Genomic DNA, 27,781 nt, shown 5'->3' with positions numbered 1-27,781 from the left:
CTAAACCAATCCAAAAGTGCCACCATCACAGCAGAAGATGGAGGCCAAGAAGAAGAAGAAGGAGAAAGGCTGGACACACCCAGATTCCTCCATCTTGCCCCCTGAACCCCCATTCTAAAAACCCCAAAATCTGCTTTTTTCACCTTGTGATAAATTCACTGTCATTCTACTTAATTTGTCGTGGCTTGCAGATCCTCATCTAAGGTTGGTAACTTGCTCCATGGGTCATAATCAAACCCACAGGGGCATTTTTGGGTCTCTGAGCCCCCTGGCAGGGGTGCTGGCTGCTCAGGACAGACAGAGGGACGTCCTGGGTCCTGACAAGTTTGGGGCTCTCCCAAGCACAGCAGGGCAGCTGCAATCCTGCACTGAGCACCCAGAAGGGTCCCCACAGAGCTGCAGAGGGTGACAGCAGCCAGCTGAGCGAGCGTGGCCCCGAGAGGGGGAGATTTGATTTGCCAGACTTCATTTGCAGCAGTACCTGAGAAAGCTGCCTTTATCTAATTGTAGCCATCCAGAAAATGAAATCAACTGCATAAAAAGCTCAAGGTCCATTTGATCCTCTGAGCATGCCTAGCAATTGCCAAATTATGAAAATGCAATAGATCCTGGGGCTCGGCCGGCGCTGATTTATTTCTGATTTATTTCTGATTTCTCCGTTTGAACGCACAGCCTCAATTTCTGAAAGTGAAAGCTGCATTGTCCCCATCTTTGGGCCACTGATAATATTTGAGAGTTATGGCCACAGAGAAATGTTTGCTCTGAAAGGTAACTTCAAGGTGCATTAGTCTCGGATAATTGACAGAGACTGAGGAAGTGATTTGGGGAGCATCTGTGCAGAACCAGAGATCCCAGTGAACAGTTACCTTAAATTAATGGTGGGGCCACGAGCAGCTTGGACCTGATCAGCTGCCACTGGTGCTAAATGAAGCCAGGCTCTAAAGTTATTAGCAAAATATCTCTGAAACAGCTCTGCTGTGGATTTATGGGCCTGCTTCAGTCTTTAGGGGCCAAATCTGCTGTGTGCTCTGCGTTCCCTTGGCACAGACATATTTTCTGAAAGATCTTTTGCTAGGATTGTTTTTCTCTTGAGAAGCTGAGAAGCCTCAGAGGAAAAGAAAAACAACAATTATCTGCTGCTGTGGAATGCAACAGGTGCATCTTTGATTGATCCATGTGAGTTGTTTCTACTTGATGACCAATCACAAGTCCAGCTGTGTTGGGACTCTGATCAGTCACAAGATTTTATTTTCATTCCTTTCTTTTCCTTGCTAGCTTTTTGATGAAATCTTTCCTTCTATTCTTTTAGTATAATTCTAATCAATCATCTACTTTTAATATAATATATATCATAAAATAATAAATCAGCCTTCTGAAACAGGAAGTCAAGATTCTCATCTCTTCTCTTGTCCTGGGACCCTTGCAAACCCTGAGTGAGGAACATTCCCACGTTCCCTGATTTGTCTGGGAGCAGGGAATGCTCAGCATCCCTCAGGACTGGGCTCTCCTGGAGCTCAGGTCAGGCTAGCAGGGCTCACACCTTTAACTCCCTTCTTAATCCCCAGCTGGAATGAAAGGTCTTCTCTCAACACTTAGTAAATCTCCAATTTTATTTCTCATTATTAAATCATGGAATTGGCCATAAATGTTTAAATTAAGTGAAAGGAAGAGAGATTTGTGAGAAAATTGAAGCCTCTTTGAGGAATTGAAGAATAATCTCCAAGGATGAAGAAAGTTGCATTTCCTAGACCCAAAAGTGAAAGGATCAAAAAGCTACAGAAAAGAAATAGAAAATTGCATGGTTTAAATCCTCTCCCCCGCCCTCCCCTAAAACCTCTGCTGTTTTTAATATAAGGAGAAATATTCTGATAAGCAGCACAGTCTAAAAGATGCTCCTTCCTCTGCTGTGCCATTCTCTCTGTGTGTGACCCAGGGCAATTCGGGGACCTCGGTGTCCCCATGACCCCGAGTGTGGCAGTGACACTCCTGCTCTGTGTGCACTGAGACCTTGGGAACATTATTAGTGTGTGCTGGGAATTAATTGGGTTTAGATGCCTCACTCTAACTAGAATAAAGCCTGCTTTTTTTTCATTAGCACAGTGAGTAATTAACTCTTTGATTTTTCACAGCCTGGGTTTGATTCTCCATCTCAGGTAATTTTTCAGGAATACATAGGACGGGTTATTTTGCCTTTCAGACCAAATGGCACTGAAATGAGGGGAGTTTGTGGCTTTTATTCTGGATGTGATTCCCTTCTGGCCTCTGTTTGTGCATCTCAGACCCTGGTAAGTGCCCCCAGTGACATTTGTGACATTAATTTGTGGTGCATTAGAGGGAAGGCCTGGGATGGGATTATTTTCACATATTGAGGATCTTTTTCTTGCTCGGTTTAATCAGGTCCAGCCATAAAAATATTAAAATAGCTGGGATTTGGTGGCCCTGTCACCTCACACATGGCAGTGGGGTGTGAGGGATCACTGTTGGCATCCCCTGCACAGCCAGGCAGGAGGAAGGATGAGCTGATCCCAGTTCTCCCAGTTCCCATGGCCTGTCTAACCCTGGGCAAGCAGCTGTGGGAAAAACATTTCCATCAGCTGGAAATGTTCAGTGTTCTCTCTTCACCCATCAGCTGGAAATGTTTTCCATGCTGGTTTCAGTGTTTTCACCCATACCTTGGAAATGTTTTCCATGCTAGTTTCAGTGATATTTGTGGGTGACATTAATTTGTGGTGCATTAGAGGGACAGCTTGGGATGGGATTGTTTTCAGATATTGAGGATCTTTTTCTTGCTCAGTTTAATCAGGTCCAGCTCTAAAAATAGGAAAATAGCTGGGATTTGGTGGCCCTGTCAGCTCACACATGGCAGTGGGGTGTGAGGGATCACTGTTGGCATCCCCTGCACAGCCAGGCAGGAGGAAGGATGAGCTGATCCCAGTTCTCCCAGTTCCCATGGCCTGTCTAACCCTGGGCAAGCAGCTGTGGGAAAGAGGGCAGCCTGCCAGGGAGGGGCCAGGGCTGCTGAAAGCTTGGGCAAGAGGATACCTGTGTGCCAGGGAGGAGGAGATGGGCACCCAGCAAACCTGAACAATGAGACAGCAGCGTGATAAGCACTCAGGATCTGGGTTAGCTTGGGCTGAATTCAAATTTCTCCCTGGAGGGGGGAGACTATATTGTGTTAACAATTCTCTGGCCTGCCCAGGCTCCATGGAAATGGGCTCTGAAGTCAGCCAAGGGTACAGGTTTCTCACACTTGCAGCTCTGACCCAGTGGAGGTTAACACAGACATCTCTGCTCTATCCAGCCCATCTGTAATTATAGAAAGCAGCCCCTGAAATGTGTTTCCAATCAAACTGTGGTGCCAGTTACCAGCTAAAGCATGCTCTGTCTGCCTTCTAGCAACTGAATAGCCCAGGTGAGCTGTGCAAAAGAAACCACGAGGATTGTGAGGGAAAGAGTGTGGCCTCTGCATGCAATGGAATTCTTTATCTCCCTGAAACAGATCCCAGGAGCAGAGGGGGAAGGAAACCAAGTGCAGACAAAGCTCTCCCTGGAATGTATTGAAAGGACCAAATGAGCCCTTCAGAGCAGGGGAGAGAAGGTTTGTTTTAGGGAGTGCTAGCAAGGAAATGTTCAGCTCTGCTGGCCTGCCCAGGAGCAGAATAAACCCAGTGTTGTGTCAACAGGGTAAAAAGGAAGAACACCCAAGTGGTTTTCTGTCTGTTAAAGGGCAAAGAGGCCCAGGAAATGGATTGCAGCTTGGGGCTGCTGCTGAAAGAAACCCAAAAAAGAGAGGAGGGAGGAGAGTGTGTCAGAGCATCGGGGGTAGCACGGTCAGGATGGACAGAGAGCAGAGATCTCTGCAGCCAGGGCTGGAATTTGGGGTTCATTGCAAAGGGCCTGGGTGCAGGGCCCTGCTGGGAGCTGCCAGGCACAGCTCAGAGCAGGACTGAGAGAAGAGAGGGGAGAGAGGATGAGAGGGCAAGAGAGCAGAAGGGGTCAGAGCTAAGAGAGCGAGGTTCCCATTACAATACAATAAATCTTCTTCTGTGTTGGATATTCTAATTCTCACTAACCAATCTAGTACAATATACAAATCCTACAGCATTTCCATACAGCCTATAAGAATCATTACATTACCACACTGGGTTACATTTTAAACCCTAAAATCTCCTCTTTGGGCCCCTTCTGCCAAGCTGTAGGGTCTGCTCTGCCCCTTGGGCCTGTCTGCAAGCAGAGGGTGTTGTTCCATCAAAAGGGGATCACCTTCAGCAGCCACACCATTGTTTTCCAGTTGTTCAGTAACTGAGGGATCTCAAAGCTGCTTTCATTTCAATCTCATTTATAGTTTCCATATTCTCCAAATCTTTTGCCAGACAATCATATTGATAAGGCTTTCCTGTTTCATCTTCCCCAACAAGGGTGGGGCTGGCAGGGTGGCACACAGCAGAGCTGGTGCTGGAGATGGAGTGTGTGCTGTGGGCTGGGCAGCCCTGAGTCTCTCATAGGGGTGAATTTGCCACAGGATGTGCAGCAGGGATGTGAGTCTGCATAACCCTGGCATCAGGCAAGGTTTCTGTGCTCTGTTTAGAAAGGAGGAGAGGAGAGGAGAGGAGAGGAGAGGAGAGGAGAGGAGAGGAGAGGAGAGGAGAGGAGAGGAGAGGAGAGGAGAGGAGAGGAGAGGAGAGGAGAGGAGAGGAGAGGAGAGGAGAGGAGAGGAGAGGAGAGGAGAGGAGAGGAGAGGAGAGGAGAGGAGAAGAGAGGAGAGGGAAGAGAAGAGAAGAGAAGAGAAGAGAAGAGAAGAGAAGAGAAGAGAAGAGAAGAGAAGAGAAGAGAAGAGAAGAGAAGAGAAGAGAAGAGAAGAGAAGAGAAGAGAAGGCATGGCAGAGAGTGCAGCTGTGTTTTACTGCTGGTAATAGATTTGGGCACCTCTGATTAGCTCATTAGATTCTATGACTAAGCCTATTACAGCTTTTCAGTGTGGAGCTGGGGTAGATGTGATGTGCTGATGGCTCAGTTTGTGCTGGCAATGGTCTCACTTGGCTTCTTGGGAGGGAGATTTTCTGCTGAGGAACCCTCAGGTTCAGCTCTGGGCATGCCAGGATTGCCCCCTCAGCCTGGCACCAGCTGTGTGGGTGCCAGTGAGGCAGGGAATTCCTGGCAGAGCAGGAGTTGAGGCAGCCCCTGGGCTGGGGCTGAGCCTCCCTGTTGTGCCAATGCTGCCATTGTGCCCTGGAGGGTGCCCAGCCCGGGGTGTGGGACAGGACAGAGCTGTCCCCATGCTGTTACAGCCCAGGGGATGCTCTGCAGCCACTCAGCCATGCCTGGGGCAGCTCTGCTCCAGCTCCCTGCCCCTGCCAGGCAGCACAGGCCGTGTCCCAGGCAGTTCCTGCTCCCCACCATGTGAGGATGGAGGTGGGAACCAGGCTGGGTGGGTTTGTCCTCGCTCTCAGCAGGATTTGTCATCCAGGTCAGCCTTGGAGCAGCCTGGCCTGCTGGAGGCATCTCTGCCCATCCATGGGATGAGATTTAAGATCCTTTCCAACCCAAATAAGCTGGGATTCTCTAATTCTGTCCTTGAGCACTGCCTGCTCAAGGACAGGATGGAGGTGCCAGCACTGGGTAGACAGGAGAGAAGGGGGCAGCTGGTAAGGGGCAGGGGGACACTGCCAGCAAAGGGTGCAGCTGCTGCAGCACCAACACAGCCAGTGCTGCTGGGTCTTACATCCTGAATGAGCAGTGGCTATGGCTTGGCAGGTTTTAGGTGATTTTATGTGGTTGTGGGTGGGCAGGTTTTAGGTGATTTTATGTGGTTGTGGGTGGGCAGGTTTTAGGTGATTTTATGTATCTGGCTCCAGCAGGACCCTGGGGGCAGGGGGTGGCACCCTGAGGGAACTCCTGTGCCCAGAGCTGGACGTGGCCCTGCAGGGATCGTGGCACCAGCTCTGTGTGGCAGCACAGAATCACAGACTGGGCCAGGACAAGGGCCTCAGGGGGGTCACCTGGTCCTCCCTGCTCCAGCAGGGTTATCCAAGGCACAAAGCTGTGTCCAGGTGGTTTGGGAGTCTCTCCAGTGAGGGTCCCTTGGTCCCTGAATCATAAAGTTCTTCCTCCTGTCCAGGTGGAACTTTCTGGGCTCAGTCCCTGCCCATCCCCCTTGTGCCAGAGCAGAGCCTGGGCCCTGCTCGGAGCCCTCCCTGCGGGCTCCAGACAGAGGTGAGATCCTTTCTGAGCCCCCGAACAGCCCCAATTCCCTGTCAGGGAGGTGCTCCTGTCCCTCCATCTCTGCCCCCTCCCTGCCCCGCTCCGCGATGTCGCTGTCCCCGCCGTGTTGAGGAGCCCCGAGCTGTCCCCAGCGCTCCCGAGGCGCCTGCGGGCCCAGCAGAGGGTCGGGATCCCCTCCCTGACCCGCTGCCATCGCTTTTCTCGTCGCGTCCCAAGGGAACCCTCCTTGGGGACAAGGATTACGTCATCGGCGTCACCGTCTCCACGGCAACGGGGGCGCGCCCCTGCCACGTGACCGCGCGCGGCGTCACGTGATGTTTGGAGCTGCTTCCGGGTCGATGCGGGACGCGGCGGCCGGGCCTGGGTGAGCGGGGCTGGGGACAGAGGGACAGCGGGGCCGGGACACGGGACAGCGGGGCACCCCCGGCACCGCCCGGGCTGCCACGGAACACACCGGGCCCGGCCCCGGCAGCCGCGCGGTGCGAGAGCGCGGAGGCCGCTGTCAGCCGGGGCCAGCCCCAGGCCGTGTGCGGGGACGGGGACAGCGACAGGGAGAGGGACAGCGACAGGGAGAGGGACAGGCCGTGTGAGGGGACGGGGACAGCGACAGGGAGAAGGACAGGGACAGGCCGTGTGAGGGGACGGGGACAGCGACAGGGAGAGGGACAGGGACAGGCCGTGTGAGGTGACAGGGACAGGAAAGTGGACAGCAATAGGGACAGGGACAGGCCGTGTGAGGGGACGGAGACAGCCACAGGGACGGGGACAGGGACAGTGACAGGCTGTGTGAGGGATGGGGACAGGGAGGGGGACAGTGACAGAGACAGGCCGTGTGAGTGGATGGGGACAGGGAGAAGGACAGGGTTTGAGTACAATATAGTGACAGTGACAGGCCGTGTGAGGGTTGGGGACAGTGGCAGTGACAGGGACAGGCCGTGTGAGGGTTGGGGACAGTGGCAGTGACAGGCTGTGTGAGGGGACAGGAACAGGGACAGGGACAGGCCGTGTGAGTGGATGGGGACAGGGAGAAGGACAGGGTTTGAGTACAATATGGTGACAGTGACAGGCTGTGTGAGGGTTGGGGACAGTGGCAGTGACAGGCTGTGTGAGGGGACAGGAACAGGGACAGGGACAGGCCGTGTGAGGGCAGGGAGAGGCAGAGAGGCCTCGTGGGCTCTGAGCTGGCAGGGGGCAGCTGTGGGCTCGTCCTGCCCCAGGCCCCACAGCAGGGCCGGGGATGTCCCACAGGGAATGTCACTGCTGTGGTGGGACAGGGGCACAGCCGGGCCAGCAGCGGGACAAGGGACAGGCCAGGTGTCCCCTGTGTGCTCCTCAGCACAGTGCTGGGCTGGGGGAGCAAACAGCCCTGCTGGGTTTGATGGGGCACTGGCAGAGTGGCCTGGGTGCTTTGTCCTGCTGGCTCCCTGCTTCAATCCCTGGGAAATCCTGCTGGGATCTCCCTGCCCTCGGCACACAGGGTGGAACTGGATGATCTTCAAGGTCCCCTTCCACCCCAAACCATTCTGTGATTCACTCCTCTGCCTCTGGAGATCATCTCAAAAATAATTTCCCTGAATCATGTCTCAGAAGAACAATTGCAGCTCCTTGCAGACGGATGTTTGTGCTGTTTATCCATTCCTGAGGCTTTGTTCTGTGTGTGTACAAACACATCAGAATGTGTTTGCTGTGTGACTGTTCAGGATGTGCCCCCAAGGCATTGAGTGGCACTGGAATTTCATTAGCATGCCATTCATGGTGTCATTCTCCTGAAGGGTCTCTGTTTCTCCTGGGAGGCTCAGGGCACAGGGGATGGAAATGTTTTCCATGCTGGTTTCAGTGATATTTGTGGGTGACATTAATTTGTGGTGCATTAGAGGGAAGGCTTGGGATGGGATTATTTTCACATATTGAGGATCTTTTGCTTGCTCAGTTTAATCAGGTCCAGCTCTAAAAATAGGAAAATAACTGGGAATTGGTGGCCCTGTCAGCTCACACATGGCAGTGGGGTGTGAGGGACCACTGTTGGCATCCCCTGCACAGCCAGGCAGGAGGAAGGATGAGCTGATCCCAGTTCTCCCAGTTCCCATGGCCTGTTTAACCCTGGAGAAGCAGCTGTGAAACTTCCATCAGCTGGAAATTGTTTCCATGATGATTTCGGTGTTCTCCTTTAACCCAGCAGCTGGAAATGTTTTCCATGCTGGTTTCAGTGTTTTCACCCATACCTTGGAAATGTTTTCCATGCTGGTTTCAGTGTTCTCCCTTCACCCATCAGCTGCAGCAGCACACTGGGTTTCCCTGGAACCAATCTCAAGTCAGGGTCCTGCCCGTCTTCCCAGACCTTTCCCAGTGCTGCTTCCAGCTTGGGAATCCCAGCAGGGGAAGGATGTGGAGCTGCTGGGGAGAGTCCATGGGATCAGAGGGGTGGAACAGCTCTCCTGGGTAGAAAGGCTGGGAGATTTGGGGTTGTTTACCTGGGGAAGGGAAGGTTTGGGGTGACCTCATGGTGACTTTCCAGTGCTTGCAGGGAGACAGATGGGGAGGGACTTCCCAAGGGCCTGGAGTGACAGGACAAGGGGGAATGGCTTCAAAGTGTCAGGGAGTGGCTTTAGGCTGGATATTGGGGTGAAATTCCTCCTTGTGAGGGTGGGCAGGCCCTGGCACAGGTGCCCAGAGCAGCTGTGGCTGCCCCTGGATCTCTGGCAGTGTCCAAGGCCAGGCTGGATGGGGCTTGGAGCAGCCTGGGACAGTGGAAGGTGTTGGAATGGGGGAATGAGATGATTTTTAAGGTCCCTTCCAACCCAAACCTGGGATTCTGGGATTCAGAATTCTGGGATTCTCTGTCCTTCCTCACTGGGGCCACAGCCCTGCAGCAGAGCACTTCAACATCACAACAAAGGCTCTTTGTTGCCACCTCTCAAAGCCCAAGTGCCTCGTTTGCACTCTGTGCTGTCATTTAGAAAACCCAGAGTTATTTTGAGCCCTGAGTTGTCCCCGGTGCTGTCAGCAGGGCCAGACTCAGAAACGTGCACCTTGCAGGTCACCCTGTCCTGCCCTGGTGCTGCCAGCATTCCCTTGGAACCCGTCATTCCCTCTGCACATCCTGCTGCTCCTTGCTCCCAGCAATTGTGGGGATTCAGAGAAGCCCCAGGAGTGAGAGATGATTATAGGGAATGTGGAATCCCATGGGAGGGGAGCTGGGAGAGGTCACTGCCCGCCCCACAACATTTTTGTCATCTCACAGTGGCACAGTGCTTTTCAAAAGTAGAGCTTGAGGAAGAAAATGTTGGGGATTCAAAGCTGTTGGATGTAAATTCTCAGTTCTGGATTGCTCTCACACTGGAGCTGAACCCAGCATTTTTTGCCTCTGAGGTGAGTTTCTCCTGTGGAATTTCCAGCTGATGTTTGTTCAGCAGATAAAGAGGGATGGAAAAGCCACGTGAAGGACACAGGGCTTTATGCACATGGGAGTTCCAGAATTTCCAACCAGGAGTTCTTAGTGGGTGTTTGGAAAGCTCTGTGTGTCTGTCTGGGCATGGTGCGGAGCTCCCAAACCACTCTGGAACGAGGCCTTTCAGGCCTTCAATGCCCATTGTTCCTGTACCATGTGGAATGGTTTAGCCTAAAACTAAATGCCTTGTTCCTATCAAACTCCAGTTTGAGGATTTATTTTTTGATTCTAGGTAGAGTAGTGACATGAGTCAAGTTTGAGCTATGAATCAACCAAGCTGTTGAGACATGAAAATTGTGGTTTTGGGTTTGTTTTTTTTTTAAGACTTATCCTGTAAATTCCTATTTGTGATATTTAAACTTTATATATAATATAAAAATGATGACATGCTTCAGTCAATTGCTGCTTATTGTATTCAAATCCTTTTGCTTGGTGGGTTTTTGGTAGTCTGGTCATGAAGAAGTGAAGTGGAACTTGTCAAGCAGGTGATTCTCAGCAAAGGGAGAAATCACTTTTGTTAAGAATTTTATATCTAGCTTTATATCCTTGCCTGTAACAAGTCTAAGGGAAATAAATGGGCAGAAACTTTAATTCAAGATTGGCAACATGGCTTGCAATGAATGTGTGGCCCAAGTCTGAGGTTTACAAATGTGATTTTGGAGTAATTAGTGGAAAAGCTGCCCTGTGACTAATTGTGCAGTGTAGGAAACCTGCCCTGGTTCCTGCACGTTCAGGACTGTGGTGCTGTGTCCGTGAGGGGTGGCAGGACCAGGAGACCTCTGGAAACAACAATTCATGAGCCCACCCTGCTCCTGTGTTACAAACCCATCAAATGCACAGGAAAACAGGGCAGAGACAGGGGCTGAGTCCCACCTGGGCAGGGCAGAGCCTTGGCCATGGGGGGGTCCTGGTGCCAAAACCACTCCCAGCTGAGTCTCAGTATCTCTGCAGGCAGCTCAGCTGCCCGTGATGGGGCCAGGCCTCCTTCCTGTGCTGCTCTGTGCCATGCCCAGATACCAAGGGCACAGTTATTATCTCCCAGATACATTAGGCAGCTGCAGAATGGAATTGGCAGAAATTGCCTTTGGGCCTGGCGAGACAGTGTTTGGTGACACAGCAGAAAGGGGAAGTTGGCAAACAGCTGTTGGAGCAATCTCCTGCTCACAAACAGCTGTTTGCTCCTTCCCCTCCTGGAAAGGTGCTTGAGCTGTTTGCTCCTTCCCCTCCTGGCTGCCCTGGAATTGTGTTTGACAGTAGCTGTGGATTTCTCACAGTCCTGTGGGAGGGGCACAAGTGACAAGTACAGAAGTCACCTTCTGCAGCCTGGAATTGTCCTGGAAGAGCACCTGGGGTAAGGAGGCTTGGCCTCTAATGCTGTGTCTGTACAGCACCAAATCTTCTGACTTTGTGTTCTTTTCAAGTCATGTTTTACTTTAATCTTGCATTTGAGATTGGACCTGTGAGATGATCTGGAAAATAAACCCTGTGACCCATCTGCTTGTTCTCAATCACCACTATTAGAAATGATTATAACTTGCTGACTGCTCATATGCTCTGTTTTTCTCTTTTCTAACCAGAAGTCCAAGAAGGGAGCATGGACCAGCCCAGTGGAAGGAGTTTCATGCAAGTTCTGTGTGAGAAATACAGCCCTGAGAACTTCCCCTACCGCCGTGGGCCTGGCATGGGGGTGCACGTCCCAGCCACTCCACAGGGCTCACCTATGAAAGGTAAATTCTGATCCTTCTGAGCATCTGGGGGGTGCTGGGAGCAATCAGCTGCAAGAGGAATCACCTTGAATTGCCCAGAAAAAGAACCATCACCATGTGGTGTTTTACTGGAGAGTTGAGAGAGTGGAATCTGACAAAGGGAGAAAGCAACTGAAATGATTGCTGCAAAAAAACCAAATTTCTCTATGGCATAACAGAATCAGAATTAGAGAAAAGAATAGAATTGTTTGGGTTGGAAGGGACCTTCAAGATCATCAGGTTCCAGCCCTGTGAGTGGAAGATGGACCTGAGGCCTTGTGCAGTTTGTGTTTGAGGGTTCAGCATTCCTTGGAGCTTTCCTTCAGGCCACGGCTCCTATTTTATTATTGGCTGCAGCAACAGGTGTTTTGGCAGAGGTGGCTTAAAAATACATCAAATATCTAAATTTGAGGTTGGTTCCCATGCCACCAGCTTGCTTTGATGCCTGCAGGGACAGGAGGGGACATGTTTCAGGCAGAGTGCTGAGTTGTTGAATCTCTGCTCTTGTGACAAGTGCCTCAGTTGAACTTGCAGTGTTCTTTTTCATCTTAAGGCACCAAATGCTTTGTGACCTAGTGGAGAATTCCCTTCTCCTGTTCCCCTGACCTTGCTGCCTCCAGGGAATTTAGCCAGATGTGTGTCTGAAGCTCTGTGCTGCTTGTGGATGTCCTTGAGCCTTCCAGACTGCAGAATCTGTGTCACCATCTCCTCTGAACTAGATCCATGTGACACCTTTTAGTCTTCCCTAATGCTCTGATGTTGGCATTTAATTCTTGGTTTGTACAGATGGGTCTGAGATTCACATTGATCCCATCAGAGCTGCCCGTTCTTTGTGTCACACATCCTGCCCATCATGATCTGTAGGAGGGATCCAAACTTCCATCAGGTCAATTTGTGTCAGAACCAGCCCCAAAGGGAAAAACAGCCATGGAAATCAGCTGGATGAAGTTTCCAATAACTGGGTTTGACAGAGGAGAAAAAAGGGCCTGAGTTCAGCTGAGGATAAAACTCTCTGAGAATGCACAAAAATGGCCTGATGGAATGTGCAGTCAGTGCCCTCTCTGCAGGTAAATTTACCTCTCTCCTCCTCACCTGAGCTGTTGGGGTGCTGAAAAGAGGCCACATCTTAAAATGTGACTGAGACATGACTTACAAATACTGCATTAGTAACTCCCAAAGTGCCACACTGTCCTTTAAAGAAACCAAACACTTCTGAGCCAGAAAACTTGGAAACCCAGATGACTCCAGGTAATTGTTTGCTGCCAGAATCCCTTTCTAGCTGTGCAGCTGTCAAGTGCTGAGGAGAAAAGGGGCCACCTATTTAGGAAAAAGCTTGTGGTTAGATTTTAATGGATTTTCCTGCTCCAGAGAGGTGGGAAAGCCATGTTATACATGAAGGTGTGTAAGACTGATGGCTTGCCTTGCCTCAACATGGATTTCTTTTGTGGAAATTGTTTCCTGTTACAAACTTTTTGTCATGGTTTAGCCTTAGCACAGCAGGCTGTGATTGAGATCCAAATCCTTGCTTGATGCTTTGAGTACATTTACCTGTCTGCGGAGGAGCTGGAGCAAAACCACAGCAGAAATGGAAAGGCAGAGCAGAGACCTGAGCTTTTGAATAAATGCTGAATGCTCTACATTGAACCTTGGGAAGGGAAAGCTTAGAAAGGAAATGTTTAAATACCTCCTAAGAAATGTTTAAATACCTTCTAAGAAATGTTTAAATACCTCCTGGATGTTCCTAGGCCCAAGTGGGCTCAGGGCAAGAGGATAAGGGAGTCTGACTGTGCAGCTGGCACTCCCCTCGTCCTGTGTCCTATCTGCAGCAGCAGCTGCTGGGGAACAGCAGAAGTTGTGGCAAGGACTGATAGGAGACAAGCCATAAATGACAAAGACAGGCTTGAAATGCATGCAAGAACTGAGGAGCACTGATAGGAGTGGTACTTCATGTTTACAACCAAGGCTTCAGGATGGTGTCCGCTACAAAATCCGTGTTTAACCCGAAACCGGTGCAAATGCTGACATTGCTGGTGGATTTCTCTTGCTGGTTGTAACATCCATGTTTGGGGCTGGGGTCTGTAACTCCAAGGCAGTGGTGAGCAGAGGCAGCTTCTGTTTTTCCCTGTGCCAGACCGCCTGAACCTGCCCAGTGTGCTGGTGCTCAACAGCTGTGGCATCACCTGTGCCGGGGACGAGAACGAGATCGCCGCCTTCTGCGCCCACGTCTTCGAGCTCGACCTCTCTGACAACAAACTGGAAGACTGGCACGAGGTAAAACGGTGATGGGCACCTCACTGGGTGCCTTTCACAGCTATTACTGGCTGCAACTGCGTTGCTTTGATGAGAGTCCCAGTTTGGTGGCTCCTTTCTCATCTCTGAAGGTGATGTTTATTTACTTTGACAGCAGCTGAGCAATATATGTGATGCAATTAATCCAGTGTGGCACTTCACTCCTGTACCTTGTGACTTACAGTCTTGGCCCGTGGGTGAAAAATCTGTGTTTTTATTTTATTTCATCATGCAAAGTGCTGCAACTGGCATTTCTGGCACCAAGAAGGTAATGAGCAGTTTAGTTTTTAACAGAGTGGCAGTTGATTCCCAGCTTTGCCACTCTGATGGTGGGCAAGGTATTTATTCCCTCTCCACATTTGTTGCCTTATCTGCAGAAGAGATTTAATAATATTTACCACAAAGGGTATTTCTGCAGCCTCATTAATTAATGCTAAATGCTGTTGTAAAACCCTTTGAAGTGCTTGGGTGAAATAATGCTCAATAAATGCAATGTAACAGGAGTGAAACAATCTCAATCCATTCAAGTGTCATTAAGTTCCTCACTGGATTATGCTGTCCTTTTATGTTAGTGTTTATTGTTGGAAATATGTGGAAAAAACCCAGGATATCGTGGGCTTTTGTGCCATCAGATTGTCGTGTCTCTAAGCAGGGAGGGAATGCAGTGTTTGCAGTGTCCCAGCTCAGTGGGGCTGAGCTCATATCTGGTCATACACTGCACATCTCACACCCTGCTCTGTGTTTCAGTCTCTTCAGGCTGCCCTGGGACTGAAAGGCTTCTGTGTGTGCTGGCCCCTTCCTCTGAGACAGGATTAAGTTTTCACAGCCCATCCACACCAGATAAATATCTCCCCACCCCTAAAACCTGCCCGTGCTGGGGATTCCAGATCCCTGGGTAGCCTGTTCCCATGCTTAGCTAATAACCTCATAGGCTAAACTGTGTAATTTAAGTCTCCTGTGCTGCAATTTCAGCCAATTTCTGCCTGCCCTGGTCTCAGTAGGCAGGAGGAGCATCATCACTGTTCCTTATACAACAGCTTTTTATACCCACTAAGAACTTTAATGCCTCCATTCCTTATTTTAGTATAATACTGAAAAAAATACCCTTCTTCCAATCATCCATCATAAGCCATTTTTGTGTAAATCCTGTGGTTTTGGTGGACTGATGTCATCCAATTTGCCCTCTTAATTCCTGAGGTGCAGCACCCAGATCATGACATCACCTGAGGGAGGCGTGGAGTGAGGCAGACTCATTACCCACCTGAGTTCATGAGACAATCTCCCTTTGCCAGCAGCTGGGTATCCATTTATTGACCTCTGTGTGCCATGGTCTGCCCATTTGTGCCAATCCCAGAGCTTTGTGGAGATCTCCAGCCAGCTGTTCTGACTCACAGTTATTTTCTGCATTGATTCCTGCTGGTGTTGGAAGCTTCTTCCCACTCAGTTCCCCAGTCAAGGAGGGAATTGAGGACTGGCTGAGCTCTGTGGGGAGCTGGAGAAGTTCTCAATGTTGGCCATGGAGGCAGGAGAAGTGCCCCTGGCCCCCTGTGAGCAAGGGCTGGCTCCTGGAACGTGCAGCTGCTCAGCCTTGGGGTTGAGGTGGATTTATGACCTCTCCCAAGGGACTGCCTTTCTCTTATCAAGCTGCTCCTAGAGTGTAATTAAATGAACTCTTGAGGAGAATGAGCAATTAACCAATCCATCTAGATCAGGAATGGCTGGAGTATGAATTACAGGTAGATATCCCTGTGTTTTCCCCCATCTCATTGCTTTGTGATGATTCCACAGAGCCCCTTTGAGGAGGTGGGATATTCTTGCCAGAGGTTTGATTACTGCCTGATACACATTTCTTTCTTTCTGTTTTTTTTTTCTTCCCTCCCCACTTAGGTCAGTAAAATTGTGTCCAACGTCCCTCACTTGGAGTTTCTAAACCTGAGTTCCAACCCTCTCAGTTTGTCCGTTTTAGAGAGAAGTTGCGCTGGGTCTTTCGCTGGCGTCCGCAAACTTGTGCTCAACAACAGCAAAGCTTCCTGGGAAACAGTGCACACCATCCTGCAGGAACTGCCTGAGTAAGCCTGGCAGTCTGGGGGTTCACTGCACTCAGGTCAAGGCTGGGTTATGGGGTCATGGGGTGAGGGGGCTGTGAGGATAAAACATCAGCAGATAAAAAGGGATGTTTTCCTTTGGGAGTGTGGGAACTCTAGGTGAATGCTTTACATTGTCCTAAAAACCAAACTTGGGTGGTGCTGCAAAGCCCAGGCCTTCTCTTCCTCCAAACCTAAATACCAGAGATGGATAATCACCCCAGAAGTGTAGGAGGGTCCCACTTCCCTGTGAGTCACTGTGCAGTGAATGGTGCAGGACATACCTTTTAAATGGGAGCTACTCTGAGGGTCTGGCCACTTGTCAAGGAATATTTCATCCTGCTTTTCTGTGCTAAATGTCGATTTCTGTGGTTTGGTCATGGGCCGCCTTGGCATTCTGCTCCCATGGATGTCCTCAGTGGCTTTGTTTTGATGACAGATCCCTCTCTGTGTGGCTTTGTGAGCAGAGATGATGACAACAGAATGTCCTGCATGGCCAACATACACTTCTCTGGGATTGTGAGAGTTCAGTTGTCTGAAAACTTAGTGGGACCAGTTCTTTCTTTACTGGGATCTGTTCTTTCTTTAATGGTAATCTTTGGCAGTGATGTGGGGAAAAAAATCATCATCAGTGTCGTATCAAAACCCCATTTTAAATTGAGCTGAGAGCACTGGGAGCAGGTCCCAGTCACTGCTGGAGCTGGGTTGGTGGCTTGTTGGGCACAGAAGCAGGAGACAACCCCAACCAATCTGTTACACAATACTGGGAGAGACTCAGGGAGCACTTAAAAGGTTTTTTAATCTCTGAAGATATGGATGGGAGCAGAGATGTAGTTGAAACACTCTGTGGAGTGCTCAAAGGCCTTCTCTGCAGCGAGGTTCTCAGAGCTGTTACAGAAAGTTGTGTTAAAATCCCATAAAATTGATGATGTGATCCTTTCTGCCCTGTGCAGCTTGGAGGAACTCTTCCTGTGCCTTAATGACTACGAAACAGTGTCTTGTTCTCCAGTTTGCTGTCAGTCTCTCAAGCTACTCCACATAACTGACAACAATCTTCAAGACTGGACTGAAATTCGAAAGTTGGGAATTATGTTTCCATCACTGGACACACTTATCCTGGCTAACAACAACCTCACCACCATTGAAGAGTCAGAAGATTCCCTGGCAAGGCTCTTCCCCAACCTAAGATCCATCAACTTGCACAAGTCAGGTGAGATCCTGGAAGCTGGGATGGGTTTTGTTGGTTCATCACAGTCTCTCCTCTGTATGAAGAGCAATGAACTTGCCCATCTGTGGGATTTTCCTGCTGCTTTGGGTACTCAGTCATTATCAAAGGATGAGTCAGAGCAGTGTGGACCAGTTAATCCAAATGAGCTGGAAAGGTTTTTTATGTTGGTAGTTTCCCTCTGTTTCCCATCCCTGCCTTAGGTACTCCTGGCTGGGGAAGGATAAATAAATGCCTGGCAGTGGAGGGGATGAAAGGATCCCATTTTCCCTTTATTCCCTGTTTTATCTTAGGTAAAATGAGGGCATGTGCAGGTATGCTGTGTGGATCAGGCATCCCCCAGCAGAATCTGTGCTCAGCCATTCCAGCCTCACAAGTGATGCTGGCAGCTGCTTTTACACTCCAGCCCCAGAGAATTTTCAGCCAACGCTCCAGAAAGAGAATGAGCAGTTGGAATATTGGGAAGAGCACCCTGTGCTGGGAGAGAAGGAGCTGCAGGGCAGCTTGTGGGGGCTGTGATGTGTTTGTGGATGACACATACACCAGAAACTCATCTGCAGGAGTGCTTCATGCACCAGCAGCTTTTGTTCTTTACAGCTTTATATGCTGTGCAAGTGCTGCTGAAGTGTCAGGCAGGTAGAAGGGACTTTATTAACATGCCCTACAATGTAAGCATCAAGGAATCCCTGTAATAAAAGCTTAACTAGAGGAGGAAAAGCCTGTTAAGCTACATTTGAAAGCACTGTCTCACCGAGGAACAAGTGCTCTTCTGGTAAGTAGTTTTGCAGTTTTGATGCCAGGTGCTTAAGAAGTGTGGGCTCTGTGTTGCATTTTGATGTTTTGGGAGCTGAAAGTCAAACAGGAATCCCAAGGAGGTTGTTAAAACTTTTTGGGGGTTTTAGAGGAAGCTGCTGCACTCTGAAGTTCTGGCAGGCGTGGACTCCGAGATGAGTTGTGTTGATCTCACCACACAATTGTGGCTCTGCTGTGCTCAATCCTCAGCTTTGTTTTATTTTGCCCTCCCTGCTTGCTTTGTTATCCCAAATGTCAGGTCTTGAGGGAGCTGAAAACGAGTTAAAACCTTTTTCATTAAATGGCTGGATGGCTTCTGGGACTGTTTCACCATTGGGTTATGAGCAGAAATGGGACCCAGGGTGGTTGTGTATGTGAGGTAAAGCCATTTGATGGCTGTTTAGTGATGCCTGGAATGAAGGAAGTGCTGGTGGCTTTAGCACTCTGAAGGCAGCATCCCTTTACAGAGACATCAGTGATGCTGGTCAGCCCCCAGCAGTGAGGCCAAAGGCTGAGAGGTCCATAAAAAAGCCATGGAGAGCATCCTTATACACTTGGAAACAGCACAAGGGAATTTCAGCTCCTCTATCTTGTAAGCAAATGTTGATTTTTTTTTTTAGCAGCACACGGTGAGCAAAAAGCCAACTTCGCAAAGGAGCAGCAGTGACACTCTCCTGTCACATATGTTCTTTGGCTGTGTCTGATTATCTTGGATCCATGGTGTGTTTTCTGTGTTTGTTAACACAAATCTTTCCTCCTGAGCAGGGCTGCATTGCTGGGAAGACATTGACAAGTTAAATTCTTTCCCGAAGCTCGAGGAAGTGAAATTGCTGGGAATTCCTCTGCTGCAGTCTTACACCACCGAGGAACGCAGGAAGCTGCTAATAGCCAGGTCTGTTGGTTTGTTCTGCTCAGCAGAAACGTGGCAAGGCAAGGAAGGGGTGGGAGCAGGTGATCAGAGGAAGAGGCTGGCAGGAGATGAAGTTCTGTGTGAAGGCAGAAAGATTGGAGCTTGATTTGTTGGGTGGGAGCAGCTCATCAGAGGAAGAGGTTGGTAGGAGATGGAGTTCTGTGTAAAGGCAGAAAGATGGGAGCTTCTTTTGTGGAAAAATCAGAGAAGTGAAAATCTTAAATCTGACTGCTCTGCTTCTCAGGGGATTTTGTGAGTCTCCTACAAATCTGTGCACATGTGGTGAAATGAAAATGCCAAATTTTGAATGTTCTTGAGAAATTACATGGAACATTCCCACTCACTCAAAGGGATCGAACCCTGAGCTTCCTGGCAGGAATTCCCATGGTGTTAAAGCTGAGGCACTTTGATGTTCCAGCCTTGCTGTTGAGCCTGTCTGGGCTCCCTGCTGGCTGACTGTGGCTCTTGGTGTGTGCCTGCAGGTTGCCATCCATCACCAAGCTCAACGGCAGCATTGTGGCCGACGGCGAGCGCGAGGACTCGGAGCGCTTCTTCATCCGCTATTACATGGAGCTCCCTGAGGAGGAGGTCCCCTTCAGGTAGGAATTCTCTGGCCTGCAGTGGACAGCAGGGACTGGCCAGGTGATGGGAGATGTGTGCCAGCTGTTCCATCCCTCACCTTCCTCCAGCCTCCTCACCTTCCCCCAGTCTCTTTGGGCTAAAATTGTTGTGTTTGTGTTGTCTGATGATTTGTGGGGTCACTCCTGAGTCAGATTTGGTCTTAAAAGTGTGGCAAGTGCCATTAAACAACAGGACTGTTCAGGACATGACCTTCACTGTTTCCTGGCCTCTCCCACAGCTCCCTTCATAATCCACCTGTGTTTGGGAGTGCCCAAAGCCAGGGCACATCGTGCTCTCCACTGCCAGGCCAGGGCATCTAATCCTCAGCACCATCTGGTGTGTGGAATGTGCCTGGCAATGGGAAGCTGTCCCCTCACTTTCAGGCCTGCAAATCACAAGTCTGATGGGTTTTCTTTGCCAAAAAAGTACATCCAATGATCTGCTCATCTTGGTAAACTAATGAACTTGGACAGATGCTGTTCAGTCTGTATCTTTTTTGTGCCAGCGTCCACTTACTGCTTCTAATGGGCTGAGGAGGGATCATGGAGCATCAGGCCACTGCCTTTACCTGCCCTCTGCCCTAAAACCTCATGTGCTTTTGGACAGCAAAGCTTTATTATCCTTTTTTTTACTGAAAAAGGATAGAACAGGAGTGTGTGTGTGTGACTCTGAGGGCACAGGCAGAGGTGGGGACACACTGAAGGCCACAGGTCTGGCCTGGCATGGATGACAGAGGTGCAAATGGCATCTGCTCAGTGTTTTCCTCTGCTTAAGTCTCAGCTAAAATGCCTCTTGTTTTTCTAAAGCACTGGATATGTGACTTGCCAATCCAGTAGGGGGGTGGGAAGGCTGGAGTGGGGAATGAGGGCATGGCATTTTGTGTGAATATTAATAGGGTCAGTGATTATAATATTTGTTAAAAGCATGCTGGGGTCAGTTCAGAGGCAGAGGGCACTCATGCAGTCAGGGAGACAAGACAGCTGGTCCTTTTTCTGAGGACAAGCCCTGACTTGTAATTTTAGAGGGCCTTGAAGCGTAAAAATTGAAGGAAATATTGGAAGGGATAACAGCAGAGACAGAGAATCAGGAGAGAGGAAAGGGAAGGAGAGACTGTGACTGTGAGTTCATGGTGCTGCTCCCAGAAAGGGATTAATTTCCATAACATTTCATATTTCTTGTGTTTGGTTGTGACAGAATGTCAGTGATCCATATATTGCTGGGAAGGACACAGTGGGGTACAGCTTTAGGCACTCATGCTGCCTAGGACATGGGGTTTGGGCACAGGCTGTGTGTCACACATCACCACACACCACTGGGGTTGGTTTGCAGGTGGGATCTCATGTAAAAGATGACTGACATCTCACCCATCCTGCAAAACCAGGCTAGTTTTGACCAACATGCCAGCTTTCTGCTAGAAAAATCACCTCCCCCTCAGATTTCTTAGCCTTTAAACACTGGTGCTGCCTTTTTCATGGTCAATGGCCTCTTTGTCCAAATCCCTTCATCTGTGCAGCGTTTCCAAGAGACTTCTGCAGTGCCAGGGAGGGTTGTTGTGTCCTGGAGGGGTTGGGGGCCACTGCAGACTCTTTTCTAGTGAGGCTGCAGATGGCTGAGAGTGTCCCCAGTGTTTCAGTTCCTGGACCCACAGCCAGCAGCCCTTGTCCAAAGGGAGAGCTGACATTTCTTGCAGAGGGATTCTGTGTCTGTTTGTTGCTAAAGCTTCCCCTTCCTCGCTCCCAAATCTGGTGTGGGGTGGCTCCAAAAGTGGTTTGCAATTAGAAACTAATCAGGACACACATGTTGTGGCTGGGGCCTGACATCTGCATTGCAGTGCTGCCTCGAGCAGAGGGAGAACAACTCGAGCAGGGAAAACTCGCCAGTGGGAGCAGCCCCCCTCCAGACTGGCAAGGTGCAGCCTGTGATAAGCTCTGTCACCAGAACCCCCCTGCTTGCTGCATTGCTGTCTGCAGCTGGAAGGGATCAGGCAGGCAGGGAAATGGAAGGAACAATTTATCTCTGTGGATGTGGTGGTTACAGGGTGCACAATCCAATATTGGCTGTCTTGTGGAGTGACGTCCTCGTGTCTGGGGGGTTTTAATGAGCCCTCTGCTTGTCTGCTCCACTGTTTATCTGCACAGTATCACAGACACTTCCAGCCAGGCTCAGGTTTTCAGCAGCCTCAGTGTCTGCCAGGCTGCAAGGGGTGATTAGAAAAGTCTCCAGGGTGCCTATTATTGGGGTCCAAAACATCCATGTTCCAGTCTGCCTTGGTGCTGATTGATTTGAGGGCAGCCAGTCACTCACAATCCCCACTTTCTTTGCAGCTCACATACAAAGGAGGAGGATGCAAAGCTCATTTAGCCTTTCCTCAACACAAGAAAATTTCAGGCAGCATTGCTTGACCACTACATATTTACAGCACATATTTGGATAATCATGGCTCTCTCTTGGTGGTTCTCTCTCTCAGCTTGTCTGAAATTTGTCCCCCCTCTTCATCCTTTCCCCACCACCAGCTCAGTTCACTCTTAGTGCATGAATCACGACATGCTGAGAGTTAAAGGATGTCCCAAAGGGGGCTGAGGGGTTGGAGCAACAGGAGGTGGGTTCCTCTCTCCCTCTTTCCCATCGGATGCTGCTGCTGGCAAATCCTCCCAGAGAAGGAGAAGCCCTCCCCACTGCTGACACATTGCCTGGCATTTGCTCTGCCTGCAGGTGGGTTAAACCTGGGGAGTGTTGTTTTCTCTCAGCACTAATGGAGAGATAATTTCCCAGATAAATGGAGCTGCTCCCACCACCCTGCCTGTGACAGCAGGGCACCCTCCTGCCTTGGGACGTGGGACTGGGGAAATCCTAGTGCCTTGTGTCCCTTACCTCAGTGCCCAGCACACAGAGGGGCTGCTGTTCTCCAGGAACATTCCTGCCTCCAGCAGGACTCCCTGGGGTCAGCAGCCTGCCAGATCCCATGGCTGCCCCGGGGCTGTGACACCGCGCCCATCGCACTCAGCCCCGCCTGGCATCGGGAGCACAAAGCTCCTTCTGTGCCGGGGCTCTGAAACGTTACCTGTCCCCGGCAGCTCTCAGCCTTTGTCATCCCAATCCCATTGTGTTTTGTGCTGCCATTCCTGCTCTTTCCCAGCCAGGCAGGGAGATGGAGCCTGGCCTGATGGGAGCGATACCAGGGGGGTGTGGGTGACACAGACTTTCCATTGCAGGGACCTTGGGAAGAGCACTCAGAGAACTTGGCTGCAAGGACAAGGTGACAGTGGAGTGTGTGCCTCTGCTAGTAAAATTCCCACCTTGTTTCAGAGCAGGTGTGAAGGATCAGCTGGCAAGAAGTGCCCTGTTTGTTATCAGCTCTTAAACTGTGCAGCAGCTCACCTTGTTTTGGTGATCTTGATGATCCTGTGCTCAGTGGAGTGTAACATTTGGGACCTAGCTGGCCTTTTGGAAAACAGCAGGAATGTCTGATGATCAGTTAAGTTGTGAGGCCACAGATACTGGGAATCTAAACTGAAGGCTGTGTCCTTTTTGTGAGCACTGCCTTGGTTCTGGCACTCTTCAGTGAAGTGTTTTCACTGGAGCAGGAGGCGTAGAGTTGTGAGCACGGTGTCCTCTCTTTCTTCCAAATCCCACTGCAGCCACGGCTGGGATTTCTGAAACTGTAGGAGCCCAAACTGTGTTGTCAGGAAGCTGTTTTGACACCAGTCAGCTTGAACATCTCAGGCTGGTGGTAATTTCACCTTCCTCAGCAAGACACTTCTCCCTAGTGGGACACTGAGCTCGCGTCAGTGCCAGGGTGCAGCCTGGGGACTGTGGGACAGTGACTGGAGTGCTTGGGCTTTCTGGGGCTTTCTGCTGGAATCAGTGTCAATGTTTCTCATGGGAGATGTGCACTGGCTGTACCATAACTCTGGACTTGTTGAATTTTCCAGGTATCACGAGCTGGTAACCAAGTATGGGAAGCTGGAGCCCTTGGCAGTGGTGGATCTGCGGCCTCAGAGCAGCGCCAAGGTGGAGGTTCACTTCCAGGACAAGGTGGAGGAGATGTCCATCCGCCTCGACCAGACTGTGGCAGAGCTGAAGAAGCACTTAAAAACTGTGGTGCAGCTGTCAACAAGCAACATGCTGCTCTTCTACTTGGACCAGGAAGCTCCTTTTGGTCCTGAGGAGATGAAATACAGCTCGCGGGCGCTGCATTCCTACGGCATCCGGGATGGGGATAAAATTTACGTGGAGCCCAGAATGAAATAGCCTTTTTGCCCACACCCACACGCCCCCACACACCCACACACATGCATTGAGGAGTTTGTTGCAAGGTTTTTATTTCGGTTGGTTGGTTGAGGTTTGGTTGTGTTTCTGTAGCAGGTAATTTCTTAGCCCGGAGGAAGTGCCCTGATGTGAGAACCATGCCCACCATCCACTGCAGGTGACCTTGAGGTGACAGTTGACTTCAGGACGTGTGTTTCAGTGTGGGCAATACCTTGATGTTTCCTTTGATGCTCCGGTATACTCGTGATTTGGCATGAATGGTCAGTTGTTCAAGCTAAACAATGCCAGGGTCCATAAGGGAGGAGACAGCTCGGTGCAGAATTTGACCTGTTGTTTTCTTTTCCTGAATTTTTTGGTGTTTTGCTCCACCAGATCTCCCTTTGGCCTAGCTATCCAACTGTGGCTCGAGCTTGCTGTAGTATTTTCTTGCAGCTTGGTGCTGTCTCAACCTTTTGTTGTGCTCGAGTTCACAGGAAAGATTTCCATCAGTATTCTGCTTGATTCAGAGCTCAGGTACTTTAGTGCATCCACTTCACTCCACTGGTTTGCTTTCTGTGAGTGCACAACATGGGGGAAAGAAAAAGAACTTCCCAGAAAGAAACTTTCTTTTCAAAGTGCACGCTCTATATCCACCTGATTTTGGGGGGAAAAAAAGATGTTTTGGCTGCTGTACCCATCTCACATGGTGCCTGCAGCCTGTGGGGATAAAGGATGTGTTGGAAAGTGAATTTTGGGAGGTGGTGGATGAGCGCTGCATTGGAAGGGCTTTCAGAACAACAGGTCAACAAGGGGTTAAAGAGCAGCTTCCCCTGTTGTCCATCCTGATGCTGAAGAGATCCTCCGTGCACTTCACCTTGTACCAGTGGGTGCTGCAAGTGGAATGGCTAAAATCCCTCTCCTGGGAGAGAGGAAGAGTCAAGTTGAAGTTTGTGTTTGTTGCTGTTGCACCAGTTCAAACCTAGCACTTTGCCCGGGGCCCCTGGCTGGGGGTCCCTGCGTAGGGTCCGGACTCGGAGGAGGTCTTGGCTTGGATCAGCCTCTGGAGGTGGAGGAACAAAGCAGCTGGACCCACGCTGGGTGTTCAGCAGAGCCCACGTTTGGGTGCTCAGCAGGGCCCATGTTGGATGTTCAGCTGGACCCATGTTGGGTGTTCAGCAGGGTTCATTCCAGCAAAGCTGCTGGACTCACATTGGGTGTTCAGCAGAGCCCAACGTTGGGTGCTCAGCAGGACCCACTTTGGATGTCCAGCAGGTTTCACTCAAAGAAAGCAGCTGGACCCACGTTGGGTGCCCAGCAGGACGCACGTTGGGTGCCCAGCAGGACCCACGTTGGGTGCCCAGCAGGACCCACGTTGGGTGCCCAGCAGGACCCACGTTGGATGCCCAGCAGGTTTCTCTCTCTCTCCCTCCCTCTCTCTCGGCTTCCCCCACGCGCCCCTCGCAGGCATCGCGTGCTGCTGCTTCACGTAGTCCCCGTTTTCTACTGCAGAGCAGATCCCCCTGCCTGGTCAGTGAAATCCTCCTCCTTCTTTCCTCTCTTGTTTCGCTTTCCTGTGTCTTCCCCGCTCCAAGTTCAAGAGTTTCCCAATTTCCTGGTTACAAGCAGCTGCTCAGCAGTTTTTGGAGCTGTGCAGTGAGGGCTCTAGTTACACATGAACTCCTGACCTTCATTTTGAAATGCTCCCTTTATCCCCACGTGCACTTTCTTTCCCAGGATGCTTTTTCCCACATCACTGAGCTCCTTTGGTATTCTTGGAGTTGTGTATTTCTCTTCACATTTTACCTGGATTGTGGGGTGGGATCATTGGGGAGGGGACTAAGTATTATTATCTCATAGTCTTCAGGTTTAGGATTTGGGGATTGTTCAGAGGGGATCAGTTCCTTATCCAAAGCAAGGGTTAAAATGGGAGGATTTAAAACAAGTTACTAAAATTTGTGCCTCATCCCCCTGCCAAAAATAGCAATTTCTTGGCCCCATTGAGATGAGCAATAGGGAAGGGAGTGAGATTTTCCACAGGTAGCATAGATTTTCATAGATCCGTGGTACCTGTAAACTAAACAGCAGGGAGATAGTGGCAGTATAACATAAAATGATGCTTTTATAATCTAGAGCTTTACTGAAGATGTATTTTCCATTTGGGCAGCAAAAATAATTTGCTGCCTGATAGCAGAACCCTTAAGCCAACACTTCTGTATGATATATACATACCTACCAATAGGAAAAGTTGTGGTTAATAAGATATTTTGTTATAAAGCAAAGTTTTATGAAGATATGGTTGTTTAATATTAGAAACCTATTTCAGCCCTTGACCTCCAGTGTGAGTAGGATATCCCTGAGTGGCTGCAGAGTCCGAGGCAAGCGACCTGTGGGGATGCAAAAGTGTCTGTGACCCAATTCTCCAGAGCAGTAATTGCCTCTGTGGGTGTATTTATGGCATTGTACCTGCTATTAGTGAGATGCTGTAACTCTTGACCAACTTCCTCAGCACAATTAAGAGTCTGGGTTTCAGAGAAGGGAATAAACAAAGGCCATTAAAGAGTGGAATGGGATGATAAAGAAGGGCCAAGTAGATGCTTTTAAGTTTGTTTGCCCACTAAAAATTGGGCTGTCCATGGAGGGATTGGTGCTGTCACCAGCTCAGAACTGGCAGTAAATCCTGCTTTTATTTGTGACAGACCTGGTGGCATGATGGGAAAAGAGAGCACAGAAGGTTGACAGCTGCTGGGGATTTGGTGCTGACACCCAAACCTGCTCCCCTGGTCCCTTCAGGTCTGAAATCACCACCCTGCTGCTTCTCCAGGGCAAGGTTTTCCTCAAGGCATTCACCTTGTGTGCAGACAGTGGAGCAGTCGTGGGGTAGAAACCAAAAGTGTTGGTTGGCTTCCCAAGGAGAAGGGCTCACCCCAAAACCAGAGAGAGTTTGTGTGGGACCAAACAGCACCCAAGGATGTGGCAAAGTACCCCAAATCATGGTGCCTTGTGGGGAAGGCTCTTGTGTGTGTGCCACCCAACAGGGGACCATGTCTTGGGGAGAGGGGAGAAGGTTTGGGTGCTCAGTGAGGGTGCAGATGTGGCAGGAGGTTTGATTTAAACCATGTCCAGGCATTGCCATGATTTGGGCCATGTCCAAGCATTGCCAGAGCGTGCCCTCTTCAGCTAAAGGTCCCTGGGTCTGTCACATCCACTTGAGAAAACAAAACAGATGTGCAAGCTTCACTGGTTTGTGTGTCCTTCTGCCTGAGGGCTGCTTTTGTTGTGCTGTTCCTGCATCAAAGTCTGCCATGGGCAGCCTGCACAGCAGGCAGAGCACCTGCTCCACGAGGACTTGGGTGACAGCTGAATACCAAAGTGTCCCACGGCTCTGTGTGCCAAGTTTGAGGCTGTGCTGTGTGGTTTTGGAGATGTTCCTGTTCAATATCCATACTTTTGGCCAGATGTTCCAGGCAGATCGCTGTTACGAACATGCACGGGGTGCTGGCTGTCCTCCGCTCGCTGGCTGGGGTTTGTCACCTGGTTTTTTGGGAGCTGCAGGCAGGCTGGTGGCAGGTGTGACCGTGGTGGCTTTGGGGACGTGCTGCTGGCTCTCCTGCTCGGGTCTGCAACCCAATGGAGGCGCCACAGCTCTGTCTCCTCTCTTGTCAGTGAGGTTCTGTAGGTTCTGTGCGAGATCTGAGAATGCAAACAAGGTGCTTAAAGCAGCCCAGAGGCTAAAATCTGTATTCCTGTGCCTCCCTGGTTTGGATGTGGCATTTTGTAGCAGCAGAGAGACGCCTTCCCCAGAGCAGCCTTAGAGGGGCTTCAGCCACCTCGGGCCTTTCCCTCTGCGATTGCTTTTCTGCAGTTCCTGGAAACTTCAAATATAATTTAAACACGAAGATCTGTTCTTGCTCCCTGTTAATGTTGCATCCATATGTAATTTCAAAGAAGAAGAACTGTAAGTCCATCTGGTTTTTTATTCTGGTTTCTCTCCCAGGGGATACACCTCCCGCTCCCACAATTTGCCTTTGGTTTGCTTGCAGACTTAGTGGTGGAATTCAGGCCAAAATAGGTCATTGGTTTGGATCAGTTCAATAAACTTATGTAAGTTTTTACACTAAAACCCCCAGTGTCCTGAGCTTTGCACTTTTGTGTCCTCTGAAGCAAAAATGTTCCCTGTTGTCACCCCAAAGGTGTGAG

At 50.0% G+C, this 27,781-nt stretch overlaps 1 protein-coding gene across 7 annotated transcripts; it reads left to right on the top strand.

Moving 5' to 3' along the window:
- Window positions 1–6,501: 6,501 nt before the first annotated feature.
- On the top strand, window positions 6,502–27,704 carry TBCEL (tubulin folding cofactor E like). 7 transcript variants are annotated; one of them, XM_077189813.1, is made up of 9 exons: window positions 6,502–6,586; window positions 11,248–11,397; window positions 13,547–13,686; window positions 13,823–13,972; window positions 15,592–15,773; window positions 16,742–16,998; window positions 18,571–18,697; window positions 19,198–19,314; window positions 23,269–27,704. In XM_077189813.1, the coding sequence occupies exons 2-9, from the start codon at window positions 11,265–11,267 to the stop codon at window positions 23,585–23,587; spliced, it is 1,425 nt and encodes a 474-aa protein (XP_077045928.1). In that variant the 5' UTR covers window positions 6,502–6,586; window positions 11,248–11,264; the 3' UTR covers window positions 23,588–27,704. The 7 variants fall into 7 exon arrangements, with proteins under 7 accessions (XP_077045928.1, XP_077045924.1, XP_077045929.1 ...); XM_077189809.1 differs by having other exon boundaries at window positions 13,820–13,972; XM_077189812.1 differs by having other exon boundaries at window positions 6,530–6,586; window positions 11,251–11,397; window positions 13,820–13,972.
- Window positions 27,705–27,781: the final 77 nt, after the last annotated feature.

The sequence above is a fragment of the Agelaius phoeniceus genome, chromosome 23, assembly GCF_051311805.1.
Source record: "Agelaius phoeniceus isolate bAgePho1 chromosome 23, bAgePho1.hap1, whole genome shotgun sequence".
Lineage (NCBI taxonomy): Eukaryota > Metazoa > Chordata > Aves > Passeriformes > Icteridae > Agelaius > Agelaius phoeniceus.
Note: the sequence above shows the minus strand (reverse complement) of the source record. Positions and strands in the feature narration are given on the sequence as shown.